General features: G+C 42.2%; 1 protein-coding gene across 1 annotated transcript in view; it reads right to left on the bottom strand.

Annotated features, from left to right (window-relative positions):
- Positions 1–20,567, bottom strand: part of LOC131404861 (quinone oxidoreductase-like protein 2) — a 43,702-nt gene that overhangs the window by 12,946 nt on the left and 10,189 nt on the right. The window contains exons 8-9 of the mRNA XM_058539997.1: positions 20,267–20,448; positions 16,804–17,032 (exon numbers count right to left, since the gene is read on the bottom strand). Coding sequence (XP_058395980.1) covers positions 16,804–17,032; positions 20,267–20,448 — 411 coding nt within the window. The remainder of the gene's footprint in view (positions 1–16,803; positions 17,033–20,266; positions 20,449–20,567) is intronic.

The following is a 20,567-nucleotide window of genomic DNA, read 5'->3' as shown; positions in this document are numbered from 1 at the left end:
TGTTAGTGTACAGAAAGGCAACTGATTTTTGTATGTTGATTTTGTATCCTGCAACTTTACCATATTCGTTTATTACTTCTAAACGTTTTCTGGTGGATTCTTTAGGGTTTTCTATATATAAAATCATGTCATCTGCAAATAGTGACAGTTCCACTTCTTCCTTTCCAATTTGGATCCCTTTTATTTCTTTCTCTTGCCTGATTGCTCTGGCTAGGACTTCCAATACTAAGTTAAATAGGAGTGGTGACAGTGGGCATCCTTGTCTGGTTCCTGTTCTTAGAGGGATAGCTTTCAGTTTTTCACCATTGAGGATGATATTAGCTGTGGGTTTCTCATATATGGTCTTTATTATGTTGAGGTACTTTCCTTCTATACCCATTTTATTCAGAGTTTTTATCATAAATGGATGCTGTATCTTGTCAAATGCTTTCTCTGCATCTATTGAGATGATCATGTGATTTTTGTTCTTCATTTTATTCATGTGGTGTATTACGTTGATTGATTTGCGAATGTTAAACCATCCCTGCATCCCTGGAATAAATCCCACTTGATCATGGTGTATAATCTTTTTAACGTATTGTTGTATGCGATTTGCTAGTATTTTGTTGAGGATTTTCACATCGATGTTCATCAGTGATATTGGCCTGTAATTTTCTTTTTTTTTGTGTTGTCCTTTTCTGGTTTTGGTATCAGGGTAATGTCAGCTTCGTAGAATGAGTTAGGGAGCTTCCCCCCCTCCTCAATTTTTTGGAAGAGTTTGAGAAGGATAGGTATTAAGTCTTCTTTGAATGTTTGGTAGAATTCACCAGGGAAGCCGACTGGTCCTGGACTTTTATTTTTGGGGAGGATTTTGATTACTGTTTCGATCTCCTTACTGGTGATTGGTCTATTCAAATTCTCTACTTCTTCTTGATCCAGTTTTGGAAGGTTGTATGATTCTAAGAATTTATCCATTTCTTCCAGATTGTCGAATTGGTTGGCATATAGCTTTTCATAGTATTCTCTTATAATCTTTTGTATTTCTGAGGTGTCTGCTGTAACCTCTCCTCTTTCATTTCTGATTCTACTTATTTGTGCCTTCTCTCTTTTTTTCTTGGTGAGTCTAGCTAAAGGTTTGTCTATTTTGTTGATCTTTTCAAAGAACCAGCTCTTGGTTTTATTAATTTTTTCTATTGTTTTTTTGGTCTCTATTTCATTTATTTCTGCTCTGATTTTTATTATTTCCCTTCTTCTACTGATTTTGGGCTTTGTTTGTTCTTCTTTTTCTAGTTCCTTTAGGTGCATTGTTAGATTGTTTATTTGAGATTTTTCTTGTTTGTTGAGATAGGCCTGTATCGCTATAAACTTCCCTCTTAGAACCGCTTTTGCTGTATCCCATAAATTCTGGCATGTCGTATTTTCATTTTCATTTGTCTCCAGGTATTTTTTGATTTCTTCTTTGATTTCTTCATTCACCCAGTCGTTGTTCAGTAGCATTTTGTTTAATCTCCACGTATTTGTGGCTTTTCTGATTTTCTTCCTATAGTTGATTTCTAGTTTCATACCGTTGTGGTCAGAAAAGATGCTTGGTATTATTTCAATCTTCTTAAATTTATGGAGACTTGTTTTGTGGCCTAATATGTGATCAATCCTGGAGAATGTTCCATGTGCATTTGAAAAGAACGTGTATTCTTCGGTTTTTGGATGGAATGCTCTGTACGTATCTACTAGGTCCATCTGTTCTAGTGTGTCGTTTAAGGCCAATGCTTCCTTATTGATCTTCTGTTTGGATGATCTATCCGTTGGTGTAAGTGGAGTGTTAAAATCCCCTACTATTATTGTGTTACTGTCTATTTCTCTTTTTATGTCTGTTAATAATTGCTTTATATACTTAGGTGCACCTACATTGGGTGCGTAGATATTTACAAGTGTTATATCCTCTTGTTGGATTGTTCCCTTGATCATTATGTAATGCCCTTCTTTGTCTCTTTTTACAGTTTTTGTTTTAAAGTCTATTTTGTCTGATATGAGTACTGCTACCCCAGCTTTCTTTTCATTGCCATTTGCGTGGAGTATCTTTTTCCATCCCTTCACTTTCAGTTTGTGAGTGTCTTTAGGTCTGAATTGTGTCTCTTGTATGCAGCATATATATGGGTCTTGTTTTTTTATCCAGTCAGCCACCCTATGCCTTTTAATTGGAGCATTTAGTCCATTGACGTTTAAAGAAACTATTGATAAGTATGTACTTACTGCCATTTTTTAATTTTTTTTTTCTCTCTGTGTTTTAGTTGTCCTTCTCTGTTCCTTTCTTCTTCTATACAGAATTGATGGTCACTTTAGTTTGACCTCTGTCTGAAAGCTGTACTCTTTAACTCCCCTCCTCCCTCCTTTTATGTTTTTGATATCATATCTAACCTCTTTTTTGTGCATTTGTATCCATTTCCCTCTTATCATGGAAATAGATAATTTTTCCTATTTGTGGTCTTCTCTTTTCCCCTTAAATCAGTCCCTTTAACAATTCTTGTAGCACTGGTTTCTTGGTGACAAACTCCTTTAATTTTTGCTTATCTGGGAAAATTTTGATCTCTCCTTCCATTTTGAATGATAACCTTGCTGGGTAGAGTATTCTTGGCTGTAAGTTTTTTCCTTTTAGCACTTTAAATATATCGTGCCATTCTCTTCTAGCCTGTAAGGTTTCTGCTGAGAAGTCAGCTGATAGCCTTATGGGGTTTCCTTTGTATGTAACTTGACTTTCTCTTGCGGCTTTTAGGATTCTCTCTTTATCTTTAATTCTGGACATTTTGATTATGATGTGTCTTGGTGTGGGCCTCTTTGGGTTTATCTTGTTTGGGGCTCTCTGTGCTTCCTGTACCTGGATGTCTGTTTCCTTCCTTAGGTTAGGGAAGTTTTCATCTATTATTTCTTGAAATAGATTCTCTGCCCCCTTGTCTCGCTCTTCTCCTTCCGGGACACCTATAACACGGATGTTAGTGCGCTTGATGTTGTCCCAGAGGTCCCTTAGACTGTCCTCACTCTTTTTAATTCTTTTCTCTTTTACCTGTTCACTTTGGGTAATTTCTTCTAGTCTTTCTTCCAGCTCACAGATCCGTTCTTCTGTATCCTCTACTCTGCTTTTGAGTCCCTCTAATGAATTTTTCATTTCCAGTATTGTATTCGTCATTTCTGATTGGTTCTTTTTTATATCTTCCATTTCTTTGCTGACATTCTCACTGAGTTCATCTATTCTTCTCCCCAAATCAGTGAGCATCCTCAACACTCTTAGTTTGAACTCTCTGTCGGGTAGGTTGCTCATTTCTGTTTCACTTAGTTCCTTTTCTGGGGTTTTGTCCTGTTCCCTTACTTGGAATGTATTCTTTTGCCTCCTCATTTTGCCTCTTTCCCTGTGCTTGTGTCTATGTATTAGGTAGGTCAGCTACGTCTCCTGCTCTTGGATAGGTGACCTTATGTAAGTGATGCCTTAGGAGGTTTCCAGTGTGCTTCCCTCAGTTCTCAGTGTTCCAGGGGTGGCCCCTATGTGGGCTGCGTGTGTCCTTCTATTGTGGCCTGTTAGCTCTCCCTATAGGCGCCCAGGGAGGCTGAGTTATGCTCCTGGCCAGCTGTTGTAATGCTCAGCTGCTTGTAGTTGTTGTGGGTTCTTCAGTCTCTTTATCAGGTGTGGGGAGCCCCAGCACAGTTGGCTGTAAGCTCTAATACCACATTTATGTTGCAGTATTTCTTTTAAGTGAGTAGGCCCCCAGCGTGGCAGGTTGTTAGGCTCAGGGCCTTACAATTGCTGTAAGCCTCTAGCCTATTAGGTCTCTTGTCAGCTCTCTGAGGATTGCAGCTGGGTGGGGCTGGCCTCAGGCACAGGAGCACCCAATTGTTTCAGGCTTTGGAAGGTGGGGCAAACCTCCTATGTGGGTCTTTGAGAAGCACAAGTCTTCTGCAGCTGACAAGCCCTGTTGCCCACAGGTCCACACACACAGTCAACACAGTCCTGCCCCGTGTGAGCGCTCCGACCTCCCCAAGCGGACCCAGTCTCTCCACGGTGGGAGCCCCACACACTCCGCCACCACCCCATACTCTCCACCCGCTCCTTGTGCACACCCTGCCCCGCCCAAGTCGGCTCAGTTGCCAGGCTGCAGAGAATCCAGTCACCAATCTATGCAGGCCCACAAGTTGCCTGAGGGCTTGTTGTTGGGTGGGGCCAGTCTCTGGGGTGGGCTGCCTGCCCTGGCTGAGCTGGATTAAATCGGTGCTCTAGCGGGTGGAGCAGACCCTGGGCTAGCAGGCCTCAGGGAGAACTCCAATGGCGTCTGTGTCAGCACGCTCACACCGGGCCACAACAATGGCCGCCGCCAATGTCCCAGTCCCTGGAGAGGTCTCACCCCTCACCGAGATGCACTCAGGGCCTATTAGGTGAGTCTCTTGTCACCAAAGCACTGTGCACCTTTCTTTCTGGTGATTTTAGGATGCTTTCTGGAACGGGTGAGTTTGTGCACGGGCCCTTTAAGAGCCAGTTTTAGTTTCTTTGTGAACCGGGTTTTCTGGGGGTACTCCCCAATGCTTTAGTAGCAGGCAAAGTCCGATATTATGCCGCTGGTCTCGACTGTGCTGGGTCCACAAAATGCCCACAGCGGGGGCGCTCCCCGGCTCAGGACCCAGCGCCTCCAGGGAGGGCTGCGTACCTGTGAGCTGCTCCCGGCGGCCGTGAATCTGGCGGCCTGTGAAGGCGGCGTTTTTCCTCTCCGGAACGGAGTCTCTGCCTCTTCCACCCCAGTTAGGATTGTCCGTTGTTGCAGGAGTTCCTCTTATCCAGTTTTCAGTTCTGTCTCAGGGGTAATTTTTCCACGAGTAGTTGTAAATTGGCTGTGTCCACGGGAGGAGGTGAGTTCAGAGTCTGCCTATGCTGCCATCTTGACTCCGCCCTCCTCACAAAGAATTCTTAATACTCAACAATAAGAAAACAAACTACTCAAAAAAGGGGCCAAAGGGCCGGCCCGGTGGCTTAGCAGTTAAGTGCGCGCGCTCCACTACTGGTGGCCCAGGTTCGGATCCCGGGCACACACCGACGCACCGCTTCTCCGGCCACGCTGAGGCCGTGTCCCACATACAGCAACCAGAAGGATGTGCAACTGTGACATACAACTATCTAATGGGGCTTTGGGGAAAAAAAAGGAGGAGGATTGGCAAAAGATGTTAGCTCAGAGCCGGTCTTCCTCAGCAAAACGAGGAGAATTAGCATGGATGTTAGCTCAGGGCTGATCTTCCTCACCAAAAAAAAAAGAAAAAGAAAAAAAGGGGCCAAAGACCTGAACAGACATCTCACCAAAGAAGATATACAGATGGCAAATAAGCATATGAAAAGATGCTCAATATCATATGTCATTAGGGAATTGCAAATTAAAACAACGAGATACCACTACACACCTATTGTAAGTGCCAAAATCCAGAACACTGACACCACCAAATGCTGGCAAGGATGTGGAGCACCAGGAACTCTCATTCATTATTAGTGGGAATGTAAAACGGTACAGCCAATTTGGAAGACAGTTTGGCAGTTTCTTACAAAGCTAAACATAATCGTACTATATGATGCAGCAATCACATTCCTACGTATTTACCCAAATAAGTCGAAAACTTACGTCCACAGAAAAACCTGCACACAAATGTTTACAGCAGCCTTATTCATAATTGCCAAAACTTGGGAGCAGCCAAGACGTCCTTCAATAGGTGACTGAGTAAACAAACTGTGGTACACCAGACAATGGAATATTATTCAGTGACAAGAAATGAGCTATCAAGCTACAAAAAGACAAGGAAGAGTCTTAAATGCACACTGCTTAATAAGAGAAGCCAGTTTGAAAAGGCTACATACTATATGATTTTAACTATATGACATTCAGGAAAAGGCAAAACTTTATTCAGAGACAGTAAAAAGATCAGTGGTTGCCAACGATTGGGGGTGGGGGAGCAAGGGTGAATATGTGGAGCCCAGGGCATTTTTAGAGCAGTGAAGCTATTCCCTATGACACTGTAATGGTAGATACATGACATTATGCATTTGGCAAAACCTATAGAACTGGACAGCACAAGAATGAACCCGAATGTAAACTATAGACTTAGTTAATTATAATGTATCAATATTGGTTTATCTAGAGCAGCAAACATATCAGACTAATAATGTAAGATGTTAATAACAGTGGAAACTGGGAAGTGGGAAAGGGAGTATATGAGAACACTCGATACTTTCTGTTGAATTTTTCTATAAAGCTAAAACTCAAAAAATAAAGTCTATTGATGTTTTTAATAAAATAAATAATAAATGCAAAAAATTAAAATTTTAAAAAGCAAAGAAGAATGGAAGAAAATAGATAAAAGTGTCATTATTTGCAGACAATATAATAATCTACATAGAAAAACTAACCAAAGCCACAAACAAATAAGAAAAGTCAGCAAGGTTGTGAGACAAAAGATCAGCTTACAAAAATTACTGACATTTCTCTATATCAGAAATAATCAACCAGGAAATATAACAGAAATAAAATACTGTTCTCAAAGGCAATAAAAACAGTAAAGTACTTGTAATTAACATAACTAAGAATAATCCACAAGACTTTATGGAGAAAAACTTTAAACTCTACTTAAAAACATGAAAGATCTGAATAAATGGCAATAGATCCCTGTTCACAAATGAGCCCACTTAACATTGTAAAAATATCAATACTCCCTCACATTAATCTAGAAAGTCAATGCAATTCCATTCAAAATGGAATCAGCCAGATTTTTTGAGGAACTACACAAATTTATTCCAAAATTTACCTAAAAGGATAACGATTCACACATAGCTAAGTCAAATTTGAAAAAGAAGAACAAAGGTGAAAGTGTGACCTTTCCAGATACTAAAACACCCTTCAAAGCTATAACATAAGAACAGCGTGACCCTATTATAGGAGCAGATATGTGAACCAAGCGATAGAGTGAAAAGCAGAGAGCAGAGGCATGGATATCCGGGAACTTGAAATAAGATGAAGGGAGCACCACAAATCAGTGAAGAAACAGTGAACTATTTGGTCTGAGAAAACTAGCTCACTATAAGGAGAAAAATAAAATTTGGTTACCTAATTTATATCCAAGACAAAAGTGACTTCAGATGGATTAAATCTTTAAGTGTGAAACACAAGTGCAAAGTTAATAGAGAAAAATAGACAAGAAAATCACTGTGACCCAGAGATGACAAAGGACTTACTAAACAAGTCCCAAAAAGCACTAACCATGAGGCAAAATATTGATGTGTTTGATTACATTAAATCTAGACAAAGGTGCCAAACACATGACAAATTTGGAAGGACAGACTTGTAAAGTCTCAAACTAACCTCTAGAACCTTGCTACTCACAGAGTGGTTCAAGGACCATGGTCTTCTGCATCATCTGGGAGCTTATGAGAAATGTACAATCTCGAGCCCCATCCCACCCTTATTGAATCATAATCTGTAACTTAACAAGATCTGCAGGTGATTCATACACACATTAAAGTTTGAGAACCACAGATTATACAAGGAACTTTAGCAAATTAGTAAGAAAGAGACAGGAAGTCCCACTGAAAACTGCAAGAAGGGTTTAAATTGCAATTTAAAGAATTGGAAACCTGAATGGCTAGCAAATATATAAAGAGATGCTTAAATTAATTAGAAACCAGGGGAATGCAAATTAAAACAATAAGATGCCACTTTATGCCTACCAATTTGGCAAAAATCCAAAAGTTGAACAAGGCTACATATCAATAGAGTAGTGAATAAACAAGAATTCTCATGCACTGCTGGTGAGGGCATTAACTGGTCAAGTCATTCTGGAGAGCAGTTGGCAGTCAAATGAAGAATGCATACATCCTATGACCCAACCATCCTACTCCTGGGAAAATACTCCCACAGCAACATTTGCACAAGTCCCTGTGGTCACCCATGAGACTGTTTATTATAGTTCTGACTATGGTGAGAGAGACTCAAGTCAACCTGGAAGTTTATCAGTAGGGAATGGATCTGTGAACTATGGTGGATGCACACCATGGACTACAACGCAGCACTGAGAAGCAATGACCTGAATACAGGACCAGCAACACAGACAGATCTTAAAAGGACAGCGCATAAAACATTAAGAAACAGAATAAGGTCTACAGCACAACACTACTTAAGTAACTTGAAAATAAATTAGTACACAAAATAATTCTGTGTGTTTTACAAGGAAATACAAATCCAAAGATATGTATTGAACACATTATTGAGACTGGCTCTGAAGGGAGGAAAAGGAGTGGAGAATGACAGTAGGAAATGTAGATAAAGGAAATAAGTAAACTCAGACATCCACAAATACACAGATATAAAAGCAAAAGATGGGCCTTGTGTGTCCAGCAATGAAAATGTGCTTTGAAATGAGGATTATGATTATCCATCCCTTTCCACTTGAAATCCTCCCCAAAGAGCATAAGAAAAATAAGTAAAAATAAGCACAGACACAAATCAATCATGGCAATCTCTGTGCAGCATGAAATCCCTGGTTTCAAAAACATCCGTCTTTTGGGGCTCTGTGCCTTACAGAGACCTTTCCAGTCTAAGTAAATTTAGATGCACTCAGAGGAGGCGGAGAGGTCTAAGACAGATGTTTGAAACACTCATCCCCGCCGTGTCAATCACTCAAAGGTACAGCTCCAAGTGACTCACAGCTGCATCACTCTCCCTGTCAGTTAGAAGTCACTTGTTCCCAGAGATCTGTCAGAGCCCAACAACAGAAAATCCTTGGTAAAACAAGCATGATCTGAGACAGTGATCCTTTTTTCACCCGGCATCCTAGAGAAATGAGGAATCTCCTGCAAATAAATGTTAACATAAAAAGAATCTTATCCCTTTAAATGCTAAAGCTTATTTTTAATCATTTTACATACAAATCTTTATAAAACTGTACCACACATTTACCTAGCTTCTTTAAAACATTGAGGGGGCGCCGGCCCCGTGGCTTAGTGGTTGAGTACGAGCGCTCTGCTGCTGGCAGCCTGGGTTCGGATCCAGGCACGCACCAACACACCGCTTGTCTGGCCATGCTGAGACGGCGTCCCACATACAACAACTGGAAGGATGTGCAACTATGACATACAACTATCTACTTGGGCTTTGGAAAGAAAAAGGGAAAAAAAGGAGGAGGATTGGCAATAGATGTTAGCTCAGGGCCGGTCTTCCTTAGCAAAAAGAGGAGGATTGCCATGGATGTTAGTTCAGGGCTGATCTTCCTCACAAAAGAAAAAAAAAAAAAAAACATCGGGAGGAAAGGACAACCTTTTTGTTCCATGACTTGGGAATCTCATAATTTTGAACATCCATTATTTTACCTTCTGTCTCTCAGATGTTCTGTTATTTCTCTCTATGTCCAGTTGCCACTTCTGTTGTGACTGTAGCTGGTTCTAAAAATAACTCAACTCTGTCCCTTTCTACCCTATAGTTTCTATCTGGGCTGGGAAAACAGACAACCAGTGGTGTTAAGGACTGGCTGTTTAACAAGGCTCTGAGTGAGAGACTAAGAAGAAAAGTGCACGGCTATAGACCAGCGTCTTTTAATAGCTAATTCAGATGCCTGGGATGTTGTCCTGCTGTATTCTACAGGCCGAGTCACCAAGAGGGAGGCTGCTCCATCCCAATGCCTAGACAGATACACAGGCTGTTCCCAGAACCCTGGTTCTCTGCCTCACAGTGGATGAAGCCATAATTAAATTTGTCTCTGGAGATATGCAACCTGGAATTTGGGGGAAAGGTGAAGATATTGCTTTTGTTCTAGATTCTGCTGTTGGAATTTTTAATTAGCTCATCAAGCAGGAATAATCAGAGTAACCTACAATTCCCTAATTATATTATGCTGATTCATGCTTCACTTTAGAAACCAGCTCTTCACCCCATTATAGCATTGTCCTGAGATCTTCCCAACTAAAAAATAAATTCCGTAAGTCTTACTTCTTATTGACTGGCATTCAGAATGTACCCAGTGAATGTTTTTTACTACTTTTTTTTTTTTTGTGAGGAAGATCAGCCCTGAGCTAACATCCACGCTAATCCTCCTCTTTTTGCTGAGGAAGACCGGCTCTGAGCTAACATCTATTGCCAATCCTCCTCCTTTTTTCCCCAAAGCCTCAGTAGATAGTTGTATGTCATAGCTGCACATCCTTCTAGTTGCTCTATGTGGGACGTAGCCTCAGTATGGCCAGAGAAGCGGTGCGTCAGTGCGCACCCGGGATCTGAACCTGGGCCGCCAGTAGTGGAGCGCGCGCCCTTAACCACTAAGCCACGGGGCCGGCCCCCCAGTGAATGTTTGATGAATAAAATAAACTCATGAATGAGTGAATATTTCTGGGACTGAATGGGATTGTTTTTATTTATTTATTTATTTTTTTTTTTCTGAGGAAGATCAGCCCTGAGCTAACATTTATGCTAATCCTTCTCTTTTGTTGAGGAAGACCGGCTCTGAGCTAACATCTATTGCCAATCCTCCTCCTTTTTGTTTTTTCCCCCAAAGCCCCAGAAGATAGTTGTATGTCATAGTTGCACATCCTTCTAGTTGCTGTATGTGGGACACGGCCTCAGCATGGCCGGAGAAGCGGTGCGTCGGTGCCCGCCAGGGATCCAAACCCGGGCCACCAGTAGCGGAGCACGGGCACTTAACTGCTAAGCCAGGGGCCAGCCCTGGGATTGTTTTTAAAAGGTAAATGTTTAGTTAGTGATACACTGTCATGTATATCACTAAGTTGAATTATATTCATCATATCATTGCTCTGATATAGTTGATCTGAATTTTCTTTTAAAAGTCAGTTAATGCATGCCAGCAAAAAAGAGATACAGATGGCAAACGAGCATATGAAAAGATACTCGAGATCATTATTCAGTAGAGAAATGCAAATTAAACCCACCATCAGATACCACTACACACCTATTGGAAGAGCTAAAATTAAAGAAAACAGGGGGTTGGCCCCGTGGGGTAGCAGTTAAGTGCTCACGCTCCGCTGTTGGCGGCCCGGGTTGGGATCCCAGGCGTTCACTGAGGCACCGCTTGTCAGGCCACGCTGTGGTGGCGTCCCATATAAAGTGGAGGAAGACGGGCTCGGATGTTAGCCCAGGGCCAGTCTTCCTCAGCAAAAAGAGGAGGATTGGCATGGACGTTAGCTCAGGGCTGATCTTCCTCCAAAAAAAAAAAAAAAGAAAACAACTGACAATACTAAGTTCTGGCAGATGCAGAACAACTAGAACTTTCTTACACTGTTGGTGGGAAGGCAGAAGAATACAACCACTCTGCACTTGATATTAGCCAAAAGGCCAAGAGGTGATGACAAGCACTCAGATAAACAGTTTGGTAGTTTATTAAAAGTTAAACATAGGGGCCAGCCCGGTGGCATAGTGGTTAAGTTTGCACACTCCGCTTCAGTGGCCCAGGGTTCGTGGGTTCGGACCCCGGTGCGAACCGACACACTGCTTATCAAGCCATGCTGCATCCCATATAAAGTAGAGGAAGATGGGCACAGATGTTAGCCCAGGGCCAATCTTCCTCAGCAAAAAGAGGAGGACTGGCAACAGATGTTAGCTCAGGGCTGATCTTCCTCACACACACAAAAAAAGAGAATAAAAGTTAAACATAAAGTAGCAAATCAGTACAAACAGAATCCTGAAATGTTCAAACAGATCATGTATGCTGGAGTACCAGTTCTAATCCAGAATACACCAGAAAATAGAAAACCTATGTGCTCTGGGCTTTGACAGGAGTGCAGTAATAGTAGCCTTGTCTTCAAAATCATGGGCTGCAGAGACTGCAACAGAATTGCTTCTGAGTAACTGGGGCACAGAGAGAGCTGCTCATACAGTCGAGCTCCCTCTTCTTGAGGTACATCAGCATCTGTTATTTGTAGGTTCTCCACAGATTTCTTTTCAACTGACATTCTTATCTAATGATGTTATCTAGGCACCATTGGATACTGGGGGTAAAAAAGAAAACTGCTCTGTAAATAAGGTCAACTAAATATCTGTGTAAATTCAAAAAAAGAAGGGACAGCCCCGTGGCTTAGCGGTTGAGTGCGCACGCTCCGCTGCTGGTGGCCTGGGTTTGGATCCCGGGCGCACACTGACGGACCGCTTCTCCAGCCGTGCTGAGGCCGCGTCCCACATACAGCAACTAGAAGGATGTGCAACTATGACATACAGCTATCTACTGGGGCTTTGGGGAAGGAAAAAAGGAGGAGGATTGGCAATAGATGTTAGCTCAGAGCCGGTCTTCCTCAGCAAAAAGAGGAGGATGAGCATGGATGTTAGCTCAGGGCTGATCTTCCTCACAAAAAAAAAAAAAAGTTAAACATACACTTAGCACATGACCCAGAAATCCAAGTCCTAAACTAAGAAAACCATCTGTCTATACAAAAGTCATACACAAACGTTTATAAAAGATTCATTCATAATCACCAAAAACTGAAAATAATCAAACATCTATTAATTGGTGAATCAAAAAACAATTTGAGGTACATCCATACAATGAAATACTATTCAGCAATAAAAAAGAACAAGTTACTGACATATGTAAAAACATGGATGAACCTCAGAAGCATTACACAAAGTTAAAGAAGCCAGACTCAAAAGGCTATATCCTGTATGATTCCATTTATATGACATTCTGGAAAAGGCAAAATTATAGGGAGAGAAAACAGATCAGTGGTTGCCAGGGGCTGTGGGGTAAGAGAAGGGGATTGATTACAAAGGGGCACAAAGGAAACTTCTGGAGTGATGGAAATGTTCTGCATCTGGATTGTAGTGGGGTGGTTACATGACTATACATGTTTGCCAAAACTCAGAGCAAAGTTTACTATATATAAATTATACCTCAATAAACCTGACTTTTAAAAAAAAAAAGTCAAGCCTTGTATTACTAAACACAAAAATAATTAAATTTTCAAAATTAAGGGTCAGCCTGGGTTCCTTAAAAAAAAAGAGAGAGTAACCAACACGTATGCCCTAATGCTTCACTGCAACCCCAGGGAGGCAAGGGCAGGGGGAACGTGAAGTGAATCGAGGAAGGAGGGGAGGAGCTACAAGGCTGTGTTACTGATCCTGAACCGGTCATATTCAGGGGAACATGTAGCTAATTGTTCTTCACACCAGACTTCTCCAGAGAGACCATATAGAACCCACTGCATGTCAAATCAATCCATCAGGAGGGGGAACGGCAGCAATTTATCTCCTATCTTCCATTTGTCAGTGCTTGCCCCAAGGAGTGAACTCCCCCACACTCTGGGTTGCTTTACCCAGATCCCTGCAAACAGTTTCTGGGGAAGCCAGAGCTTCAACAGGGCCTTGGAATCAGACTGTGCACCAGAGGTGCAGCAGCTCCCACCTTGATGAGCAAAATGGAGGCCTTGCCTAAGATTATCTCTCACCCCAGGGAAAGCAGGAGACAATCAACAGTGTTAGGAGATGGGCCTAGGGACAGGGTTTGGGCTGTATGGCTGTGGGGGTGGGTGACGTTAACCTTCACTGGAGAAGTGTGACAAGTGCCCAAGGCCTGGGGCAGGTGGGGCTGGCAGATATGGGGTGGCCCATAAACCGGGTCTGGAACAATGGGCTAAAATTAATATGCCATCTAAACTAAAAGAGTAATTTAATTTTTAAGAATATTCCACAGATACATTCAGGAAATTTTGAGTAAACAATTTCTATCCATTAAATCTGTTCATGTGGTGATCTCACCCAACCTTTATGTACTAACCAAGTTCAGATCTGTGAGGTTTAAGTACTGGGTCAGGTCGAGATGCATGTGGGCAGTTCCCTACAGAAAACAGACACTGCGCATCTAAGTGATGCCACCTTCTGAACAGATCACAGGGCTCATTCATGATCCACCCGTCATGGCACAGATATAACCCTTCAGAGAACAAATTCCAGTTAAAATTCAAAATCTAAAGACTGTCTCTCTAATCCTGCCCTCTGAAATGTCAATGCAAAAGTATCACAGTTCAGGCAAACTGAAAAAGCTCAACTCTGGCTTTTATAATGGCTATATATTTTGCTTTAAAAAATATACTAAGTGTTTACTAAGTGCTTTTGCATGTGTTATCTTACTTAATCCTCATAACCACCCTAACAGGTAGAGTATATTACTGCCCCCATTACAGATGGGGAAACTAAGGCACAAAAATGTATGCCATTTGCCCACAGCCAGTTAAGTGGTAGGGCCAGGATCTGAACCCTGGTGGTCTGACCCTAGAGCCCCAAACTCTCAATCAGTCATTCAACAGATATGTGAGTACCTGCCAGAATCTGGAGACACGGAGGTGCAGACAGCACATGGTCCCTGCTCACATGGAGTTTGTGGTCTAGGTGAATGATGGGCATGGAACAAGTAATTACAAGTAGATGAAGGAGAAGCACAGAGTGCTATGAAAATTCATACCCTGTACCTACTGCAAAGGCTATGGTACAAAGTACGTGGTCATAGTAATGTTAACTATCAAGGTCAAATCTATAAGTCCACATATGCAGGAGAAAATATAAGCTGGGAAGCATCGGTTTACATGAAAAAATATTACCCAGGCTTTAAAGTTAAGTGAAATTAATGATATATTCATTTAATCATCTTAATTTTAAAAGAACAAAATATATAAATTCTGTACTGCTAGGGAAAATTCAAGATTCCTCATCGTTTTAACTATGAGATAGTTCTTTCACATTCTCTGGTAGATGGATAAACTTCATTCTCTAGAATAAGGTTTCTAAGAAGCAACTTTCTGGCTTTTTTTGAGGAAAGAGCTTGGCATGGCCATAAGGAGCCCAGATTCTGGCATCAGACCAACCTGGACTGGCTTCCAGGTCTGTCACTTACTACATATCATTGGGCAGCTTTCTTAGCCTCTACGAGTCTTGATTTACTCGTCTGTAAAATGTGATAAAAATGATTCATACCTCAAAGGGTTGTTGTGAAGATTAAACGAGAAAATGCATGTAAAGTGCTTAAAATAGTTCTTGACCCAGAGTAAGCACCTAATGTATGGGAGCTGCCATTATTATTACTATTATTCCTCTAAATAGCGTGCATATTGAAAGAAACAGAAAGAGAAGAAATCGTAAATGGATGGGGTGCGAATGAGATGCTTGAAATTGTTAGGGAGCACGGCTTCAGAGAGCTGGTTGATAGCAGAAAGGTCAGCAGAGGGGGAAGAACTAGAAAAATCCTACGAGCAGAGCCCTCATTGGAAAAGAGAAGGGCAAATGGAAGCTGACAGGAGGTCAGTGAGTAGATAGTTAATTCATGTTTAAGAGGAGAGAGAACCTCAATGTGGGTAATTAAAACAATAACCCACCTCTGGCTTGCTTGCATGCCCCAGCAGCACCTAGAACACGTCAGTGGAGAGAAAACACAGTTCACACTAACACATGTTTCCACCCCCCTACTGCCTGATTGTCTTTACCATCTATCAACAGGTATACGAGAGCCCCAGGTAAAGCAAACCTCAGTTTACAAGCTACAGGATAAAAGCCACAAGATGGAAGGGGACCTGGAAATTCTCCAAACTGGTGGTTTTCAAGTGTTTAAGCCACAAAACCTTTTCTTAAAAGAAAAGTATGAACAAAAAAGTAAAAACGTGCAGCTACTCAGGCCTCAGCAGAGATGGGGTCCCAGACCCTGGGCAGCTCAAATCTACTGCCCACTCCCACATCCCAACTGTGGCTCCTGAAGCACAGTCTGGGAGCCACTGATATTGTCCTACACCTCAATTTTAGAGATGTGGAAACTGAAGGTCAGAAAGGTACGGGAACTTCCACAAAGTTGCACCTAGAGGGGCCGAAGCTGGAAATAGAATCCAACCAGTTTTCTGATGGCCAGTCAGGTTCTCTTTTTACCACTGAATGCTACCTTCTTGACTGACATACCAAAAAGATGAGGAAGAAAGTAAACTGTGTTTGAAAAGAATGTGCCTCGTCATAGGAAAGAACATAAGATGGAAGGCTGGTGAGCAATGAAGTCTGGCACTGACAGCTTAGAGCCCCCTATCTGCATATGAACAAAACATCACCTCCATCAATGGCTGACTAGAGTTACCAAAACAGTTTTCTGAACAATAAAATAAATTAAGCAAAAAAAAAACGTACAGTGAAAGCCTAACACATTCACATTTACAACTATATTGCATATGCATGCACACAATTACACTTCAGAGGAAGTATAAGCCACATTAATGGGACTGTGGGGGAATGAAGAAAGGGAGTGAATAGCCAACAAAATTAACAGCAGTGACTAATGGATGAATTACAGTCTTATGATGCTGGGCATGATTTAGTGTTTTGTTCACAGAACCCCAGCTTAGATCATCTGGTTGTACTTTAAAGCATCTGGATTCTAAAATCAAAGGTCAAGCTAAGTGCTTCCTTCTTAGACTCATATGTTGTAGAGTTCAGAGGTCATATCAACACAGGTAAATTATTTTCTAAAGCACCCTCACTTCCCTCTGTTTGAGACACTAGTTAAGTAGATAGATCCCTAAAAATCCAGCTCCTTCACGGCCTTTGCAGATTCAGGTTCCCAGGTGGCTCACTAGGCCTGATCTACAGCCATACAACCTAGAAGACAGGAAGAAATCCCGTGACCCCACCGCCCGGGAGACCTCATTAACCGTGCTGCATTTTCACCTTTTCATTCCATAAAAGGATTTACAGTATCCAGAGAGAAACTATCCAGTTGTTAGACACAGATTATTTCCTCATTTTATCTGCATCACATCCCTTAAGAGCATCTCACCCCTTAAGAGCATCTCACCTCCTCCAGCTTAAAAACTGCTCCAATGTGTGGCTGGATGCGCCGTTGCTGGCAGTACTGAACAGCCGAGGAAAGGATCCCGGAGAAGAGGGGAAAGTTCTGGTCTCGGTATCGGCCCCAGTACACCCCCATGGCAGATACATTCTTCAGGAGCAGAAGGTTGGCAGGCACAGAAGCAATGGTGCCTCCAGCAAAACCCACCACTACAATCCTGCCCTCCCATGCCAAGCTAAGGGGAAAAAGGAGAAGGAAAAGAAATTATAAAAAGCAATGTACATTCACACCCATTAGAATAGCTACTATAGGGGCTGGCCTGGTGGCATAGCGGTTAAGTGCGCACGCTCCGCTGTGGCGGCCCGGGGTTCACGGGTTCGGATCCTGGGCGTGCACTGATGCACCACTTGTCAAGCCATGCTGTGGCGGCGTCCCATATAAAGTGGAGGAAGATGGGCACAGATGTTAGCCCAGGGCCTATCTTCCTCAGCAAAAAGAGGAGGATTGGCATTGGATGTTAGCTCAGGGCTGATCTCCCTCACCAAACAAACAAAAAAACAAGAATGGTTACTATACAAAAATTTTTTTTCCTTAAAAAAAATACAGAAGATAACAAGTGTTGGCAAGGATGTAGAGAAGTTGGAATCTTCATGTACTGTTGGTAGGATTGTAAAATAGTGCAACTGCTATGGAAAACAGTATGGAGGTTCCTCAAAGAATTAAAATAGAACTACCATATGATCCAGGAATCCCACTTCTGGGTCTACATCCAAAAGAATTGAAAGCAGGGCCTTGAAGAGATATTTGCACACCCATGTTCACAGCAGCACTATCTACAATAGCCAAGAGGTGGAAGCAACCCAAATGTCTATCAACAGTTGGATGGATAAACAAAATGTGTTATATATACATTTATATAGTAGAACATTCTTCAGCCTTAAAAAGGAAAGAAATCCTGTCACATGCTACAACATGGATGAACCTTGAGGACATTATGCTAAGTGAAATAAGCCAGTTACAAAAAGACAAATACCATACGATTTTACTTATATTAGGTACCTAGAGTAGTCAGATTCACAGAAGCAGAAAGTAGAATGATTGTTCAAGGGGCTGGGGAAAAGGGGAACAGAGGAGTTGTTTAATGGGTATAGTTCAGATTTGCAAGATGAAAAAGTTATAGAGATCTGTTTCACAACAATGTAAATACTTAACACTACTGAACTATACAATTAAAAATGGTTAATATAGCAAATTCTATGTTATGCATTTTTTTTACCACAATAAAAAATGTAGAACGAGGGGCCGGCCCCACGGCTTAGCAGTTAAGTGCGTGCGCTCCGCTACTGGCAGCCCGGGTTTGGATCCCGGGCGCGCACCAACGCACCGCTTCTCTGGCCATGCTGAGGCCGTGTCCCCATACAGCAACTAGAAGGACGTGCAACTATGACATACAACTATCTACTGGGGCTTTGGGGAAAAAAAAAAAGGAGGGGGATTGGCAATAGATGTTAGCTCAGAGCTGGTCTTCCTCAGCAAAAAAAAACAGGAGGATTAGCATGGATGTTAGCTCAGGGCTGATCTTCCTCACACACACACAAAAAAATGTAGAATGAAATAAAAAGCAATGTACATTAATTCATAGAGACAGAAAGTAGAATGGAGGTTACCAGGGTGGGGAGTGGGAGAGGGGGAAAGGGGCAGTTACTGTTTAATGGGCACAGAGTTTTTGTTGGGGATAGTTGCACAACACTGTAAGCGTATTTAATGTCACTGAATTATACACTTACAAATGGTCAAAATGATAAATATTAGATTATGTATATTTTACCACAATTAAAAAACAGAAAAGCAACATGCGTTAAACCCCCAGCTGGGAATTCCTCTTGACCTTACAAACTGGCAGAGGTGAACCATCCTGTACCACTATTGATTCCTCAGTAGGAAAATATAAAAATAAGCCATAAGCAAGACAGTAAGGGGCCAGAAGAACTAGCCAGTTTTATAAGGGGACCCACTTTGGAATCAAGGCTACCTATGTAACTACGGTCACGCGTCACTTAACGAGAGGGACACGTTCTGAGAAATGCATCATTAGCTGATATCGTTGTTGTGCGAGCATCCTAAAGTGTCCTTACACAAACCTCGATGGAAGAGCCTACTACACACCTAGGCTGTATGGCACTAATCTTATGGGACCACCATTATCTACGTGGTCCGTCGTTGACCGAAATGTTATGTGGCACACAGCCGTATCAACTACTTTGTGGAAGGAACTGGGTGTAAACAAATGTCATTCTGCATGCTGTTCTTCAAGACAACTCAGTTTGAAGATTGTGAACTTAGGAAGCGGGAAGAAGACAGACACTTTAATGAAGCATCATTTGCTTTACACGAAGACAACTTTAGGACCCCCTTAAGTTACTTGCTTCTTTAGAGAATTTCGAGTAATCTACAAAAATTCACACAAGTTTTCTGCAGGCCATTATGAGAGGTACCATACAGTGCACGTTAAGCAATGAGTTATAAAAATAAATTTTGTAAACATCTTTGATATAAAATACGTGTACGTTTGTTTGGTTTTTAATTTTTGCTTTTCTTCTTCAGAAGGGAAATGAGAAGCTGTTGTCAAAACACTCTTATCCAGAAGGCAAGAGAAGGTGAGCATCAGCAGCTCTCTGTGTCGGCTCTCCACTTAGTCAACATACTCCTGCCTTCACTTCTTCTCTCAGCCAGTACCGGGCATAGCGCAGTGAGGTGCAGGGGCTAGAGGACCAACCGGGCCCCTTCTGCAGGGACGCTGCTCTCTCTGCTTCTGTTTCTTCTACTTTAAACTGAGATAAACCACAAAACTGTGCTTGCCAGCATGACACGAGAAATGAAACCAATATAATCAGAGCACTCCAGAGTCCCTGGTTGAAAACAAAATGACAACTGGTGTGGATACAGCAGTCCTACTAAATCTCCAATGATTTTTTTTTAATAAAACAAATCGAGGAGACACCTACACTGCTGGCTGCTTCAGAAACCAGCAAGATCAAGAGTCTGTACCTTAGTGCACGGTGAACTAGGGAACCGTCACCCCAGTAATTCTCACATCTGAACAATGATCTCCTCAAGAATTACCCACACCACGTACATAAAGTAGTTGAGTGGGGGCCGTCGTAGCTGAATTTAACACATGTATAATTTCTAAAGCATTTGATGTTGCCAACTAGAGAGTCTGCAGTCATTTTTTGGATCTTTTCCAGTTGGATATTTTGTTTTTGCTATATTTAAGCATTTCCTGATTTTCCCTCTGCTTCTATTCCTTTTCACCCACCCACTCAGCTGTTCTCGTTGACGCTGATGCCTACAGGAAAAGAGAGCAGCAAAGACGAAAGAGAAGCAAGGCCAGAAGGAAGACAGAGGTCTGGAAAGTTTTCAGCAGAATCTCAGGTCCAGCCCACTCCGGAAAGACCACTTCACGCACCTGCGGAGAGCCTCCAGGAAGACATCTCCTCCCACGGTGTCGACGACCACGTTCACCCCGCCACTGCCCACCAGCTTCTCCACTGCCTCCTTCAGGCTGCCCTGACTGTAGTTCACGCTGGACTGTGCGCCCCTCTGCATTGCCAGCTTGCACTTCTCGTCACTGCCGGCTGCAGCTATTACCTGCATAAAGAACACAGAGCTTCTGATGGTCCAGAATATGTATCAAGAGGGGCTCACCTCACCCACTGAGCCTCCAACCAAAGGGTACTAACCAAGGAAATCAATGTGACCTTGATTTC

This window comes from Diceros bicornis, chromosome 4 (genome assembly GCF_020826845.1).
Source record: "Diceros bicornis minor isolate mBicDic1 chromosome 4, mDicBic1.mat.cur, whole genome shotgun sequence".
Classification (NCBI taxonomy): Eukaryota; Metazoa; Chordata; class Mammalia; order Perissodactyla; family Rhinocerotidae; genus Diceros; species Diceros bicornis.
The sequence above is the reverse complement of the archived record's forward strand: the minus strand, read 5'-3'. Positions and strand labels throughout refer to the sequence as shown.